Consider the following 18,243-nt stretch of genomic DNA (forward strand, 5'->3'; position numbering starts at 1 on the left):
TGTGTTCACGCAGAGAAGATATATTGTAGGGGCAATCATATTCTAAGAACAAAATAGTACATTTTAAAATTCTGAAAATATATATTGTTGTTTCAACCATATATTTCGTGTTAGGCATTATAATGAGACAAAATATATTATTGCGCCAACAACATATATTTTAAGATTTTTAAAATATACTATTTTGTTCTTAGAATATGATTGCACCTACAATATATATTCTCTGCGTGTTTGCAGCTTACCGATGTCCAACTTTCGTGTTGTATCTGTTCGTGCTTTATTTGCAAAGTTTAGACGGGAACGTACCTTTGCTGCAACAAGGTAGTGGTCCGAATCTATGTTTGCTCGATGATTGTCTTCCATCTATCACAATGTGATCAATTTGACTTCTTGTTCTTTGATCTGGCCAGGTGCCCTTATGAATATCGAGATGCTTAAAACTGGTACTGCTAACGACCATGTTTTTTGCAGCTGCAAAGTCTATCAGACTCATACCATTGTCTGATGTTTTACTGCGGAGACTGAATTTCCCGACTGTTGGGCCAAAGATATTCTCCTTTCCAATTTTGGCATTAAAATCGCCTAGAATAATTTTAATGTCATGGGCAGGCCAAGGGTCATAAGTTTCTTCTAAGCTCTCGTAAAATATATCTTTGGTCTGTTCGTCCTTGTCTTCAGTCGGAGCGTGAGCGCAAATAAAGCTGATGGTAAAGAATTTTGCTTTTAATCGAAGTGCAGCGAGTCTTTCATTAAGTCTTTCATTGAACAAGATATAGATCAGGTTCAAATATGGACTATATTTACCACTCATTTGGGTACCTCCCACACAATATTTAGGATAAGTCCGCTTTAAGTCCTTCGCTTAAATCACTTTGACTTTTGTTAAATCATTTTGTATTCGCTGCCTCAATTACGACGGTAAAAGTTTTTCAAAAAAAAGTTTCAAGTCCATACTTTTTGAGAAAACAGGTGTAAAAACCACCTATCGCACCATGTGTAGTGGCTGTAGAGCACGATAACTCACGAACTGATTAACCGATTTGGTCCAAAAATTCAGCCTTTGTCATATTTTGTCCAAACTTAGTTTCAGTTCGAAGATGGGCAATACCCCTCCACAACTTCCGGTACCCCCCCCCCCCCCCAAATATTTAAAAAATGTCACTAAAATGGTATACACTATATCCCTTAAACGGGGCAACCAATTTGCTACAAACTATGTACCAAAAATGTTGTCCAAATTTAGTTTAACTTCTAAAATGACCCATATCGGTCCTCTCCATGGTGAACCTCCCCCACAAAAGTTCAACATTTGTGTCTTAGCGCAGTTTAGTTTAGTTTGAAAATCCTTTGGAAATGTATGCCGATGCTGTTTGTTGTGGTCCTGTTTACGGCGATATTATTTATTGCGTGAACAAGTTCATGCTTCCTGGCATACTGGTCCAAAAGTTATACGATGACCCACTGAAATGACTAGTGAGCGCGATATCTATCGAAAAGATATGACTGCCAAAATAAGATCTACTTCCATAATAGACCATGTCGGTCCGTTCCTTCAAGTACCTCCTTCGCAATACTAGAGCAGTCAGGTGCGTAACAAAAGCGGTAAAGTTGCTTAACGTTTACATACCGCCGATAAATATCTATAGTCGAGGTTATAGGCCCAACATTAGCCCGCTTTGCTCATTATGAGTTGTGGGATTCGGTCCTCGGCAATGAGCTGAGGGGTATAGTGCTTGTCAAGCAGATTAATAACTCTACGTTTTGCACGGCCAATGAACAAGCCCCTACCAGAAGTAGGGAGAGTGTCTCTGTTCGTGATATATAACCATAGTGTCATCTGGTCTGATAAATGACGTCACCTGGCAAACCCATAGTTTCTCTTGGGTCTAACCATCCCACCATTAGCAACTGAGAAAGGTTAGTTTCATCGTGACAACCCCAGTGACCCTAGAATCAGGTAGTTGATACTGGCTGTTAAAAGGTTTGTCGGTTAGCATTAGCGGAACACGTGGCCAAATCTTTTAAAGAGTTGCAGCATTAGAGTCGGAAGAAGTGAATTGTGTGCAATGGTTAAGTCACTCTCGAACCCTGAATTGGACCTCAGTAAGGTTTGAAAACGTTACACTGACTGATCTCAAGAGGAGCTGAAGTGGTTTCCATCGACAGTTTGTCAAGCACCTCGGTGATTGACAGGGTGAAGGGAAGAATAGATCTCTACTGGCCGAGGAGAAACCACTGCAATTTACAATGGACGATGGTCATTCGCAATGTCATCAGGAACGCTAATCATTCAAAGCGTTAGTCCGTGATGGAATCTCTACGGTAATGGCCTCCCACATCGTTACCTAAGTCTGGAAATGGACAGGATGGTCTCACTTCTTGAGCCAAGCAAGGATGCCAGCAAAGGTGAAGCGTACATACCTATTTCACTCTTGGGACTTTACTACTCCCTAGAGTTAGAAATAACTATTCACTTTCCGATCATCAGCATGGGTTCTGTAAGCAGCACATCAACAGCGCTACACTGCATCTCCACACATATTAGATAGAACAGTGATGATGGTGACGCTAGACATATACCTCAGCATATGTGAATTGAAACTGTCATCTACGGACAGATCGAATGTATTTAGGGTCTTTTCAGAATTTTGTGACCCTTTTTGGACATTTGAACTTGTCGACAAAAATGTGGATTAGGATTTAAGATCAAAAGTGTTGCGAAGGAGGTACATGGCTAAATCAACTCAACTCATTTCACCACCAAGGTGGCGTGATATCTCCGGAACTGTTTAACCTCTATATCTCCTGTATTTCACCCCCTCTAGTCGGCATTGTGATCGTAACGTATGCGGATGATTGCACGATCTTGGTGTCATTTGTGAAAGTCTGAACCCCTATTTGACTGGGCTTACCGTCTTCTTCCACGCGAGGAATATGTAAAAATCCGCCACTAAATCGAGGTGAGAGCTGATTGAATGTCGTGGTCGATGGCGGCAGAATTTCCATCGCCAGCTAGTCCAAGATTCTAGGGGCACATTCGATAGTATGTTCACGTCGTCCGCACATACCACAGCTATCTGGGACAAGTTCAGATGTAGGAACATGGTCCTTAATTCCCAAGCCGGCAGCACTTGTTGTGCAGATAAAGAAACCTTGTTAACCACATATAACGGTCTGTGGTAAGCTATGCGGCGCTAATAGAGTCCGCGAATATAAGTGCAACGCGATGGAAAAATATTCAAATCTGTCAGAATGCCGCTCTGAGAAATGCATCTGGGTGTCTCCCCATGTCTTCAGTGGACATGAGGAGACAAATATTGTTACAGTACTGCAACACAATGTCAAGTCCGCGTTGCAGTACTTGGTCGGGTATTGCCGTGAGAGCCATCCTAATCACCAAATGGTGGATAGGGCTCCCCACCCAGATATGTCAGAAGGAATCTTCATAATTTAGAAAGAGGGGTTCAATGTTACAGGTGAGAACCCCCAGATTAACAAGCCTATCAAGCAAGTTAAAATTTCATTCACACAGATGCAGTCGCAGATGCCATTAACAACTATCGTGTGAATGCGGTTCTCGGAGAACACATCTGTCTGAGGAGGGTCAGTTGGGGGATGTTGCTTAGAGATTGTCCTTCTTGCGGCATAAGTTGTATAACTTTGATCCCATGCCCACAGTACGGCTTGTTTCGAGCAATGCTGATTGTAGGTGCATCTTTCTCCCGCGGGTCTTCACGCATTTTTTACAGTGGGTCTTTTTAGGATAGTCAATAAGGGTTACCGATAGTTCTTAAAAAATGTCAGCGTGGAGCAATTGAGTCCTGAACAAATGTTCAGCCCTTGAATAAGCAATGAATAAACAGATTTTACTCATCCTGTTCCGGGTTTCAGGCATCAGAATAAACACAAGAAGAGTTAGAACTTGTCTTTACAGTAGATGTATAAATTTTGTTAAATTTTACAGGGTTTGTTTTACAGGGTATGTTTGTTAAATTATCACGTTTTTTAATTCGTTATCTGCGGCAAATTAAAATCAGTCCCCACCATTGGGCCACACAATTTTTTCAATAAAATCCAAATAAGACGCCACTCTAGTGTACAGGCCCGGTGTCTTGCCACCACAGCTAATACCGCTTGAAACCACACCTAGTACCTTATAAACTTTACGACTTTCTGAAAGCAAGACAACAATAAATTTCATTATTAAAATTATTTATTTTTTGCCTACGAAATTTTGTTTAACATACCATCTGCAATTAATACCAAAGGGCCTCCTGAATCCCCTCTACAAGTGTCCTTTTTATGTTTCTTATCTTTAGCACAGAGCTGAGTATTTTGAACGCCATGCTTAAGTCGTGACATATAACCATAACGGGCATAACTGGCGGTACAATTGTCAATTGGTGTAACAGTTAGTTCGATTTTAAGTAGAATTTCGGATACTATATCTTCTAAATTACAAAAACAAAAAAAAAAACAAATAAAATAAAATAAATAATATGTAATAAATAATTTACTACTAACCATCAACGGATACATAACCCCAACCGGTTACCCATACCGGTACGTCTGGTTTAGGATCAATTAATTCTGTATTCAAACATGCTGGATAAATGAATTCGGAAAACTTTGCAGGTTCTTCCAATTCCAGTATGGCAATATCATTATAGTCCCGTAGCAGAGAATAGTTATCGGGAACATGGATTTGCTAAAATAATTTTCACAATATTAGTGGAAAAATTAGGACATATGTATTTCAAAATTAAAAATAAAAAAAATGCTACTGCTATGGATTTTTGATTTTTGAATAGCGTTCCTATGATTTTTAGCATAGCTCTTTTAAAAATCTGCAATATAATGTTCCTTGGAAAAATATCTACCTTAATTTTTATTTTTGTAGCTGTTGCCAATTCTTCGCTATTGCTGAAATCCGCCACACCCAAAATTACCGAGACAGGAACCATCTCACTCGATGCAACACAATGGGCTGCGGTCAGTATAAAACGATCATCGATTAAACTTCCGCCACAAAGTATATCAAGGACGTCATTTTTAGAACTATAATCGATGGCTGCCATATGGGGAAATTCGCCCAAAGAAGCGGGTATGCCGTCCAAAATGTGTTCAGTCAAACTGGGTTTTAGACATGAATATACGTTGACAAGCTAATGAACAGATAAAGTAGGCGGAAACATACAAATAAAATTCTTGACATTTTCATTCATTACCTTTTACAGCTGGCCTTTCATTGGAGGAATTTAGTCTTTCCGGTTGGGTCTGATTTTGAATTTGCCGTAGCCACATTTGCTCGATTCGATCTGCATAAGAACTATTTCAAAAATAAATCTTTAATACATTAGTTTTATTCGAGGACTAGCACAGATACATACATAGGTACGAGTATATAAAATTCGACTTTTTAATATCAGTAAAAATAACGTTGATTCCGTAATCCTAAAAATTAGTTCCCACGTACAGCCCAGAAGTAACATGAAGAAACGTCTTCATGGTCAACGGTATGGAACATCCTTAATACTGCAAATCCAAAAAATTTTATGTGGCTGAAATACTTATAAAATACCAGCCAACATAACGGGAAAAAGACTTAAGCACGGAATCTTTGCAGTGAAGTTGCAGTTTATGCTATGACGGTTGTGCTACAATTACATATTTCGTCCGCTGGCTGGAATGAGCTCGCACGAAAGGAGGTTATTCACAGCAAATTTTGTATCTGTGTTGGCTTAGCAAGAGTTAAGATGAACAGCATTAGTTCATTGGGTGACGTAGGGGATGGAAGATACCAAGAAACGGTCCTGACCGGTTTTAACATGGCAAAGCCCAGGATTTATCTTGGTCTCTCTTTCATCTCAAGTGGACACTGACCTCCCCGTGGTGTCACCTGGGGAACTGCCTTTAACACCCGTTAAAGGTAGTGAGCTAACATGTGCCGCGCGTTCACCCATAAGAACGTTAAAAACTTGGGTTTGGGCGTCGGGTTAGTAAACCTCCCCTAGAAAAAAACAGCCTACTATGAAAAAAACGAAAGAAAAGAAAATCAAACCCCCCTAAGGTTGACGAACCCCGCAAACGTTTTAAGGACCATGATCTGCGAATCTGCACCTGGAATGTTCGCACTCTTTATAGAGAAGGTGCAGTCTTCGCATTGGCAGACGTACTTGGAAAGTACAAATCCGATATTACTGCCATACAGGAAATACGATGGACTGGGAAAGATGTCACAACAACACCTAAAGGTGACGCACTGTATTATAGCTGCCATGACACAAAGCATGAGTTTGGTTGCGGTTTTGTAGTTAGTCGGAGACTTAAAACATCTGGTATCCAGCTTCACCCCAGTGAATGAAAGACTTGCTGCAATTCGAATAAAAGCTAAATTCTTCAACATCAGCTTTATTTGCGCTCATGCTCTCACTGAAGAAAAAGACGAACAGGCCAAAGATATATTTTACGAGCGCTTAGAAGAAACATATGACCGTTGCCCTGCCAATGACATTAAAATTATTCTAGGCGATTTTAATGCCAAAATTGGAAAGGAGAATATCTTTGGCCCAACAGTCGGGAAATTCAGTCTCCACAGTGAAACATCTGACAATGGTATGAGACTGATAGACTTTGCAGCTGCAAAAAACATGGTAGTTAGCAGTACCAGATTTAATCATCTCGATATTCATAAGGGCACCTGGCTGTCTACAGATCAAAGAACAAGTAATCCAATTGATCATGTTGTAATAGATGGAAGACATTCATCCAGCGTGTTGGATGTACAATCGTTCCGAGGCGCAAACATTGATTCGGACCACTACCTTGTTGCAGCAAAGGTACGTACCCGTCTAAACGTTGCAAATAAAGCACGAACAGACTCAACGCGGAAGTTGGACATCGATAGGCTGCAAACACAACAGATAGCCACATATTCCACTCAACTAGCCCAATTGCTTAACGCGAGCACTCCTTGTCCCGATAACATAACAACACAATGGCAACATATTGCCCACTCCATGCAAACAGCCGCAAAATCCATACTTGGATTCCAGAGACCTCCACAAAGGCATGAATTCCTTTGACCAGGAGTGTCGTGCTGCTACCGAAGAGAAAAATGCGGCATATAGAGCTACTTTGCAATCAGTAGCAACGCGTAGCGCGCGAGAGAGATATGGGGAGAAAAGGAGAGAAGAGAAACGTCTTTTCCGCAAGAAAAAGAGATAAATGGAAAAACGGGAGTGTGAAAAAATCAAGATGTACAGGAGCCAGAATGAAGTCCGAAAATTCTACCAAAGAGTGAAACATCAAACAGATGGCTTTGGTACAGGCACATCCTCCTGTAGAGACCAGCAAGGTAATCTGGTAACATATACAGATAGCGTGCTCAGGATATGGAAGGAACATTTCTCCAATCTGCTGGTATCCAATAGTAGCGAAGACGATGATACCACAGATCCAATCCCAGAAGATGGTATAGAATGTATACCGCCCGGCCAAGATGAGGTAAAAACAGCAATCAACCGGCTGAAGAATAATAAAGCAGCAGGAGCCGATGGCTTACCAGCCGAGCTGTTTAAAACCGGAGGCGACGCGCTGATAAGGTGTATGCATCAGCTAGTTAGCACCATCTGGCAGGAAGAACGCGTACCCGACGATTGGAACCTGAGCATTCTATGTCCCGTCCACAAGAAAGGAGATAAGACTGTATGCTCAAACTATAGGGGCATAAGTCTTCTCCCTATTGCCTACAAGATAGTGTCAGGGATATTGTGCGAACAACTAAAGCCAATGGTCAACGAAATAATTGGACCATACCAATGTGGCTTTAGACTTGGCAAGTCCACCATTGACCAGATATTTACCCTGCGGCAAATCCTAGAGAAGACCCAAGAGATGCAGATCGACATATTTCACCTTTTTGTCGATTATAAAGCAGCATTCGACAGTCCCCTCCGATCAAAGGTATTCCACGCAATGTCTGAATTTGGTATCCCCGCAAAGCTCATCCGGCTTTGTAAGATGACTTTAACTGATACTAGGTCCTCAGTTAAAATTGGAAAGAACCTCTCCGAAGAATTTTGTACCAAAAGAGGTTTCAGATAAGAATGCAGCCTTTCGTGTTACCTATTCAACATTTTGCTGGAAAAGGTAATACGAGATGCAAATATCAAAAGAAATGGCACAATTTACACCAATAGCCACATGTTACTTGCTTATGCTGATGATATAGACATCATGGGACGATCAGTAAAGAAAGTAACTGATACCTTTAGGAAGGTCGAAGGAGAATCTGCGAAAGTTGGTCTGGCGGTAAACGGCGAAAAGACCAAATTGATGGTGTCGATGCGCAAAGCGTCCATAGAGCTCGGATCAACTGTGGAAGTTGGTATCTATAATTTTGAGACAGTTAAAGACTTCGTCTACCTCGGCACTGCCATAAACACAACAAACAACATCAGTTGTGAAATAAGAAGAAGAATTGTATTGGCCAACAGATGCTACTATGGTCTAAGTAAGCAATTTAAAAACAAAGCCACATCTCGTCAAACAAAAATAACACTATACAAAACGCTGATACTACCCGTGCTAATGTATGGCTCCGAAGCATGGGTACTTGCGCAAGCAGATAAGGCAGTGCTTGGTGTGTTTGAGAGGAAAATTCTTCGAAAGATCTACGGGCCGATTTGCGTTGACGGTGAATATCGACGTCGTATGAACCACGAGCTATATAAGCTATACAAAGACATGCATATAGTTAAACGTATCGAGATGCAACGATTGCGTTGGCTAGGCCATATCATGAGAATGAGCGAGGATGAACCCGCTAAAAAGGCGTATGAATACATGCCACATGGCGGTGCACGCAGAATCGGCTGGCCTAAGCTTCGATGGAGCAAACAAGTGGATGAAGAAATGGAAAGGCGCGGTATTCCAAAAAGTCAAGCGAAAAACAGAGAGGAATGGAGATCTTTTCTTAGTACGGTCTATGGAACAAATGTTCTGTAATTGGCCAACTAAGTAAGTAAGCACAGATACATAGGTACGAGTATATAAAATTCGTCTTTTTAATATCAGTAAAAATAACGTTGATTCCTTAATCCCAAAAAACTAATTCCCACGTATATACACCCCAGAAGTAACATGCAGAAACTTCTGCATGGTCAAGGGTATGCAACATCTTTCATACTGCTACGAGTACTTCCAAAAAAATTGAATGTGGCTGAAATACTTATAAAATACCAGCCAACACAACAGGAAAAGACTTAAGCACGGAATCTTTGCAGTAAGGTTGCCGTTTATGCTACGACGGTTGTGGTACAATGACAAATTTCCTCCGCTGTCTGGAATGTGCTCGCACGAAAGGAGGTTCTTCACAGCAAATTTGTATCTGTTTTGGCTTAGCAAGAGCTAAGATGAACAGATTAACTTCATGGGAACAGTATGAAAATAAATGCGTCCTGCATCATTCAGTCACGAACAAGAATCGTATACAAATTTACATCATAAAGGGTTACTCGCGAGCGAAAAAAAAAATATTCGCGAGTGGGAGTACTGGAAGCAGGGGTGCCAAGTTGGTGGTTTTCCCGCTACTTGTGGTGATTTTTGACGTACAAAAACCACTGTTTAAGCGGGAATGTCAACTGTTTTAAAGTAAAAATCGCTACAGACCTATGGTGCGTACGTGGCTGTAGCGATTTTTACCTCGGAACAGTTGGCATCCCTGATTGGAAGAGTACGAGTTTTACAAAGAAGTTTACTCTCCAGTGCTCGTGAGTACTGCTTGTTCAAAAATTAGAGCGGGAGTCAAAATGCTCGAAATAGTGTGACTGTCGCTGATTGGCGACAGTGATCTTCCGCCTTTTTATTCCCTACACCATAGTACGGAGGGTATATTAGGTTTGTTTTTCCGTTTGTACGCCTTGAAATAATCTTTTTTTGGGCGAGTTTTGCCCATTCAGAATTCGCGAACTGTTTACATATTCTATATAGTATCCCATAATATCGGGATCCCATAATATCGACCATAAAAATTAATTTTCGTGGAAGCTGTGTTGGCATCAATGTAGAATAATGGTTAAAAATGGGTTAACCTTGTAACGCCCCAAAAGTCGTGATCTCGGATCTCTCGTTTTTGGTTATAGGAAATTGATTATGCTATAAAAAATAAACTTAATTCAAAGGACTTTTGAATTAAACTTTAAATGAATGGCCAAGCGACGACCTCTAATGTCAACGGATGGTACTAACACATCAGTGCCACCCCTAGGGGGAAATAAATAAACAACAGCATATCAACTGAAGTTGGCTGCAGTTGGTTGGCGCAGCACAGTGTCACTGTGTCACTAAATACTTCGTTGAACAAATTTATTGATGGGGAGTGATAGAAAACATATTAATTAAGAAGAATCTGAATTTTGGTACTGATACGTGTAGTAGCAAACTATATGAGGATTTAAATCCGACAGTTTTAGTTAATACGTATTTTTGTGTTTTTTTCCAAAATTATTAAATTATATTATGCGTTAATATTTAAAATTTAAAAGTAACGGTCGCTGCAAAAATTTTTCCTAAGTTCACTTGGGATGTAATAAACTTGGCTACACTTTTGTTTGCATGTAAATATTAATCATATGGTGTTTACATTTACCCAAACATGTATTACTTACTTACTTAGCTGGCCAATTACAGAACATTTGTTCTATATGCCGAACTAAGAAAAGATCTCCAATTCTCCCTATTTGTTGCTTCGGTTTCTGGAATTCCGCGCCTTTTCATCTCATCATCCACTTGTTTGCGCCATCTATTCCTTGGCCTGCCAATTCTGCGTGCACCGCCAAGCGGTCCGTATTTATACACCTTTTTAGCGGGGTCATCATCGCTCATTCTTATGATATGGCCTAGCCAACGCAATCGCTGCATCTCGATGCGTTTAACAATATTGATGTCGTTGTACAGCAGATACAGCACGTGGTTCATGCGACGTCGATATTCACCGTCAACGCAGATTGGTCCGTAGATCTTTCGAAGAATTTTTCTCTCAAACACACCAAGCACTGCCATGTCTGCTTGCGCAAGTACCCAGGCTTCGGAGCCATACATCAGCACGGGTAGTAACAGTGTTTTGTAGAGTGTTATTTTTGTTTGACGAGATGTGGCTTTGTTTTTGAACTGCTTACTTAAACCAAAGTAGCATCTGTTGGCCAATATAATTCTTCTTTTTATTTCACAACTGATGTCGTTTGTTGTGTTTACGGAGGTGCCGAGGTAGACGAAGTCATTTACTACCTCTATATTATAGGAACCAACTTCCACAGTCGGTCCGAGCTCAATGGATGCATTGCACGTCGACACCATCAACTTGGTCTTCTCACCGTTTACCGCCAGACCCACTTTAGCAGATTCTCCTTCGACCTTCATAAAGGTATCAGTTACTTTTTTTACTGATCGGCCTATGATGTCTATATCATCAGCATAAGTAAGTAACATGTGACTATTGATGTGGATTGTGCCACTTCTTTTGACGTTTGCCTCTCGTATAACCTTATCCAGCAGGATGTTAAAGAGATCACACGAAAGGCTGTCTCCTTGTCTGAAACCTCTCTTGGTACCAAACTCTTCGGAGAGGTTCTTTCCAATTTTAACTGAGGACCTCGTGTCAGTTAAAGTCATTTTGCAAAGACGGATGAGCTTTGCAGGGATACCAAATTCAGACATGGCTTGGAATACCTTTGAACGTAGAGGACTGCCGAAGACTGCTTTTTTTTGACAAAAAGGTGGTAAGTATCGATCTGCATCTCTTGGGTCTTTTCCAGGATTTGTCGCAGGGTAAATATCTGGTCAATGGTGGATTTGCCAGGTTTACAGCCGCATTGGTATGGCCAATTATTTCATTGACCATAGGCTTTAGTCGTTCGCACATTATCCCTGACACTATCTTGTATGCAATAGGGAGAAGACTTATGCCTCTTTCGTTAGAACATACAGTCTTATCTCCTTTCTTGTGGACAGGGCACAGGTTTCATTCGTCGGGTACTTGTTCTTCATGCCAATGCTGATGAATACATCTTATCACCGTGTCGCCTCCGGTTTTGAACAGCTCGGCTGGTAAAGCATCGGCTCCTGCTGCCTTATTGTTCTTCAGCCGGTTTATTGCTGTATTTCATCTTCTGGGATTGGATCTGTGGTATCTTTGCCGTCTTCGCTACTATCGGATACCAAAAGTTTGGAAAAATGTTCTTTTTATAACCCGAGCACACTATCTGTATCAGTTACCAAATTACCATGCTGGTCTCTACAGGAGGATGTGCCTGTACCAAAGCCATCAGTTTGATGTTTTACTCTTTAGTAGAACTTTCGGACTTCATTCTAGCTCTTGTACATCTGGATTTTTTCATACATCCGCCTTTCCATTTCTCTCTTTTTCCTGCGGAAAAGACGTTTCTCCTCTGTCCTTTTCTCGTGCGCTACGCGTTGCTACTGATTGTAGAGTAGCCCTATATGTCATTACTACGGATTCCTTGGTAGAGGTCTCTGGTATCCAAGTACTGATTTTGCGGCTGTTTGCATGGTGTGGGCAATGTTTCGCCATTGTCCTGGTATGTTATCGGGACGAGGAGTGCTTTGATTAAGCAGTTGGGCCAGTTGAGTGGAATATGCTGTTGTGATTGCAGCTTACCGATGTCCAACTTCCGTGTTGTATCTGTTCGTGCTTTATTTGCAAAGTTTAGACGGGAACGTACCTTTGCTGCAACAAGGTAGTGGTACGAATCTATGTTTGCTCCTCGGAACGATCGTACATCCAACACGATCGATGAATGTCTTCCATCTATCACAATGTGATAAATTTGACTTCTTGTTCTTTAATCTGGAGACAGCCAGGTGCCCTTATGAATATCGAGATGCTTAAAACTGGTACTGCTAACTACCATGTTTTTTGCAGCTGCTAAGTCTATCAGACTCATACCATTGTCAGATGTTTCGCTGCGAAAACTGAATTTCCCGACTGTTTTTTCAGTGGCAAGCCCATACTTCGTGTGAAAACAGGTGTAAAAACCATCTATCGCACCATGTGTAGTGGCTGTAGAGCAGGATAACTCACGAACTGATTAACCGATTTGGCCCAAAAATTTAGCCTTTGTCATATTTTGTCCAAACTTAGTTTCAGTTCGAGGATGGGCAATACCCCTCCACAACTTCCGGTACATCCCCCCCCAAATATTTAAAAAATGTCACTAAAATGGTATACACTATATCCCTTGAACGGGGCAACCAGTTTGGTACAAACTTTGGATCTCCTAATATTTTGTCCAAATTTAGTTTAATTTCTAAAATGGCCCATATCGATCCTCTCCCTGGTGAACCTCCCCCACAAAAGTTCAACATTTGTGTCTTAGTGCAGTTTAGGGTCTGTTCGAAAATCCTTTGGAAATGTATGCCGATGCTGTTTGTTATGGTCCTGTATACAGCGATATTATGTTTTCCGTGGACAAGTCCCCATGACATACTGGTCCAAAAGTTATACGGTGACTCACTAAAATGACTAATTGGCGCTATATCTATCGAAAAGATATGACTCCCAAAAAAAAGATCTACTTCCATAATGGACCGTTTCTTCAAGTACCTCCTCTGCAATACTTTTGAACTTCCATCCTAATCCATATTTTTGTCCAAAAAGGGCCACGAAATTCTGAAAAGTCCGTAAATACATTCGATCTATCCGTAGATAAGTTTCAATTCACATAGGCTTAGGGTATATCTCTATCGGCAAAGCCGAATGATACTTAGAGTTGGGCAATTGAACGACCTACTTCAGTGTCCTAGTTGAAAAACGTATGTGTAACATCATAGAAACTAACGTGAAATATTAAGTATACACAGTTTGTTTATACAAACGACTGGTGTCCATTGAACTAGATTGTGAACTAGGTCGTTCAATTGCCCAACTCTACTGATAATTTGTTACATGTTTATGTTCCAATCCCTGAAAATGCATTATTTTTATAATTTAATTGCAATGGACTCCAAGGTAAGATAAAGGAAATGATGGATTGTTGTTGAACTTGGTTTCCTGCACTGACGCGGCCATGAAGAATATCAGCGTATATCGTTTTGATGGTTACAACGTGCTGAGGAAGGATCGCATCAGAAGTGGAGGTGGTTAACTTCCATATTACACCAGACTGTTCAATAAAGAATTAATTCGCTTGAGCCTGGCTCTTAGGACCCGTACATGAAATGTATGGGGATAGCAGTCAGGTGTGTAACAGTCGCGGTAGCGTTTATATACCGCCGATAAATATCTATACTCCAGGTTATAGTCCCAACATTAGCCCGCTTTTGGAAGGTCATAACCGCATGGTCTTGGGGAACTTCAATGCTCATTATGAGTTGTGGCGTTCGGTCCTCGGCAATGAAATGAGGGGTATAGTGCTGGTCAAGCAGATTAATAACTCTATGTTTCGCCCGGCCAATGGGGACGCCGCTATCAGAAGTAAGGAAAGTGTTACAGTTCGCGATAAATAACCATCGTGTCACTTGGTCTGACAAAGGACGTCACCAAACCCATAGTTTCTCTTGGGTCAAACCATCCCACCACAATTATCTCCATCAGCATACCGCCGTATGCATCACATATGAATGTCGCACGTTCATCAATCATTATTATTTATACATTTGCACGAATACCCAAAATGAGATCAAATTTTTTAGTATTAGCAACTGAGAATGAATAGTTTCATCGTGACAACCCCAGTGACCCCAGAGTCAGGTAGTTGACACTGACAGTTAACTGGTTAGCATAAACGGAGCACGTGGCCAAATCTTGTAAAGAGTTGCAGAATTAGAGTCGGAAGAAGTGAATTGTGTGCAACGGTTAAGTCACTCTCGTACCCTGGATTGGACCTCCTCAGTCAGGTTTAATAAAGTTACACTGACTGAGGCTGCAAGAGGTGTTCAAGTTGTTTCCATCGACAGTTTCTCAAGCACCCCGGCGAGTGACAGGGCGAAGGAAGAATAGATTTTTTCCGGCCAAGATGACACCACTGCAATTTACAATGGACGATGTTGCGATTGCCATCAGGAACGCTAAATCATTCAAAGCGTTAGTCCGTGATGGAATCTCTATGGTAATGCTGAAACAACTGGATGTGCCGGGTGTCGAGTATGTCACCAAAGTTCTCAAACTGTCGCTGGCCGCCCACATCGTTACCTAAGTCTGGAAATGCACAGGATGTTCTCACTTCTTGAGCCAAGCAAGGACGCCAGAAAGGGTGAAGCGTACATACCTATTTCGCTATTGTGACCTGTAGCAAACACACTCTTGGGACTTTATTACTCCCTAGCGTCTGAAATAACTATTCACTTTCCGATCATCAGCATGGGTTCTGTAAGCAGCACATAAACTGCGCTACACTGTATCTACACACATATTAGTCGAAGACTCGACCAGAGCAAGCCGTGCGCTAGAACAGTGATGATGGTGGTGCTAGCCATATCGAAAGCCTTTGATACTGTAGAGCACTCCACGTTGTTTGAAGACAGACAACTCTCCGACCACGTTGGATAATCTTTATAAATAACAAATAAAAAAGTATCAGTCGGCTTTGCCAACAGAGATATACCTTCAGCCTATGTGAATTGAAACTTTCATCTACGGGCAGATCGAATGTATTTAGGGTCTTTTCAGAATTTGGTGACCCCTTTTGGACATTTGAACTTGTCGACAAAAATGTGGATTAGGATTTAAGATCGAAAGTGGTGCGAAGGAGGTACTTAAAGGAATGGACCGACATAGTCCATTATGGAAGTGGATCTTATTTTTGGAGTCATATCTTTTCGATATATAACGCGCCCACTATTCATTTCAGTGGGTCATCATATCGACGCCTCCAAATAATAATATGCTAAGTCGACTTAGCATGTTTTCAAGGTCTTTACATTTTTATATTTAACGTCCTTTAACTTAAATTCTGTCAAATTTTGGTAATGATCGGACAATCCGAACAGAAGTTATGAACAAATATTTACTTAGCATAGTACTGAAGGTCAAAGAAATTTCCAAACTTTTAGAGCTTGTCCTGCAAAACTCGCTTTTCAGAATTAGCAAACTATTATTTGTAGGTGTCGAGCGTCCTTTAACTTAAATTCTGTCAAATTTTGGTAATGATCGGTCGATCCGAACAGAAGTTATAAACAAATATTGACTTAGCATAGTACTGAAGTTCAAAAAAAAATTCCAAACTTTGAGAGCTTCTCCTGCAAAACTCACTTTTTAGACTTAGCATACTATTATTTGGAGGTGTCGATATAACTTTCGGAAGCATGGACTTGTCCACGGAAAACATAATATCGCTGTAAACAGGACCACAATGAACATCATCGGTATACATATCCAAAGGATCTACGAACAGACCCTAAACTGCTCTTAGACACAAATGTTAAACTTATGTGGGGGAGGTACCCTAAGGAGAGGGCCGATATGGGTCATTTTAGAACTGAAACTAAATTTGGACACAATATTAGGAGATCCAAAGTTTGGACCAAATTGGTTGCCCCGTTCAAGAGATACCGCTTTAGTGACGTTTTTTAAATATTGAGGGTGAAGTACCCGAAGTTGTGGATCGGTATTGCCTATCTTCGAACTGAAACTATGTTTGGACAAAATATGACGAAGGCCAAATTTTGGGGCAAATCGGTTCATCAGTTTGAGAACCACAACATATGGTGTCGTAGGACTTTTTACAATTGTTTTCTCAAGAAGTATGAACTTGCCCCTCAAAAAAACTTTTACCGTCGTAATTGCGGCAGCGAATGCAAGTTCCTTCAACAAAAATCAAAATGATTTGAGAGCAGGTCTTAAAGTGAACTTATCCGAAATTTTGAGTGGGAGGTACTCAAGAAGTATGAACTTGCCCCTGAAACAAACTTTTGCTGTCGTAATTGAGGCAGCGAATGCAAGTTGGTCCAGCAAAAATCAAAGTAATTCGACATCAGGTCTTAAAGTGAACTTATCCGAAATTTTGAGTAGGTGGTTTGAGTATGTGTGGACGCCAGTCATACGTGAAATTCAGGATCAGGAAGTTAAACAATCCCCGTAGAGTGAGACAGGGATTTCACCACCAAGCTGGCGTGATATCTCCTGAAGTGTTTAACCTCTGTATCTCCTGTATTTCACCCCCTCCAGTCGGCACTGTGATTGTAACATATGCGGCGGATGATTGCACGGTCTTGGCGTCTGAACCCCTATTTGACTGAGCTTACCATCTTCTTCCACGCGAGAAATATGTAAAAAACCGGAACTAAATTAGAGGTGAGAACTGAGGTGAATGTCCTGGTCTATGGTGGCAGAATTCCGATCACCAGTTAGTCTAAGATTCTAGGGGGCACAGTATGTTCACATGGTCCTCAAGTCCCAAGCCGGCAGCACTTGTCGTGCAGATGAAGAAACCTTGTTATCCTCATATAACGGTCTGTGGTAAGCTATGCGGCGCTAATAGAGTCCGCGAATATAAGTGCAACGCGATGGAAAAATATTCAAATCTGTCAGAATGCCGCTCTGAGAAATGCATCTGGGTGTCTCCCTATGTCTTCAGTGGACATGAGGAGACAAATATTGTTACAGTACTGCAACACAATGTCAAGTCCGCGTTGCAGTACTTGGTCGGGTATTGCCGTGAGAGCCATCCTAATCACCTAATGGTGGATAGGACTCCCCATCCAGACATGTCAGGAGGGATCTTCATGATTTAGAAAGAGGGGTCCAATGTTACAAGAGAGAACCCACAGGTCAACAATCCTATCAAGCAAGTGTAAATAGCATTGAAATAGATGCAGTTGCAGATGCCATTAACAACTATCGTGTGAATGCGGTTCTTGGAGAACACATTTGCCTGAGGAGCGTCAGTTGGGGGATGTTGCTTGGAGATTGTCCTTCTTGCGGCAGAAGTTGTATAACTTCGATCCCATGCTCACAGCACGGCTTTCCTCCGGATATGCTGATTGTAGGTGCATCTTTTTCCCGCGGGTCTTTACGCATTTGAGACGGCGGGCAATGTTGATTGGAGTTTCATATTTTTTTCAGTGGGTCTTCCAGAATTTTTGGATAGTCACTAAGGGTTACAGATAGTTCTTAAAAATTTTCAGCATGGAGCAATTGGGTACTGAACTAATGTTCAGCCCTTGAATAAGGAATGAATAAACAGTTTCAGACATCAGAATAAATACAAGAAGAGCTAGAACTTC

General features: G+C 41.2%; 1 protein-coding gene across 1 annotated transcript; it reads right to left on the reverse strand.

The window, feature by feature from the left end:
• Positions 1-3,940: 3,940 nt before the first annotated feature.
• On the reverse strand, positions 3,941-5,146 carry LOC141398448 (serine protease Hayan-like). Its single transcript, XM_073975730.1, has 4 exons — positions 4,881-5,146; positions 4,525-4,708; positions 4,248-4,451; positions 3,941-4,173 (listed from the first exon to the last, which is right to left on the reverse strand). Exons 1-4 carry the CDS (start codon positions 5,076-5,078, stop codon positions 4,034-4,036), a joined length of 726 nt encoding a protein of 241 aa, XP_073831831.1. The 5' UTR covers positions 5,079-5,146; the 3' UTR covers positions 3,941-4,033.
• Between the last annotated feature and the right edge of the window lie 13,097 nt (positions 5,147-18,243).

The sequence above is a fragment of the Musca autumnalis genome, unplaced genomic scaffold, assembly GCF_047663935.1.
Source record: "Musca autumnalis isolate F117 unplaced genomic scaffold, ASM4766393v1 scaffold_3, whole genome shotgun sequence".
Taxonomy (NCBI): Eukaryota; Metazoa; Arthropoda; class Insecta; order Diptera; family Muscidae; genus Musca; species Musca autumnalis.

Excerpts from the sequence above, each read along its gene's own strand:
- LOC141398448 (XM_073975730.1), bottom strand. The coding sequence starts at position 5,078 with ATGGCAGCCATCGATTATAGTTCTAAAAATGACGTCCTTGATATACTT. Across the intron at positions 4,709-4,880 it reads CTACAAAAATAAAAATTAAG|CAAATCCATGTTCCCGATAA; the intron begins GTAGATATTTTT and ends AAATTATTTTAG. Across the intron at positions 4,174-4,247 it reads TTTGGTATTAATTGCAGATG|AAAGTCGTAAAGTTTATAAG; the intron begins GTATGTTAAACA and ends TCTTGCTTTCAG.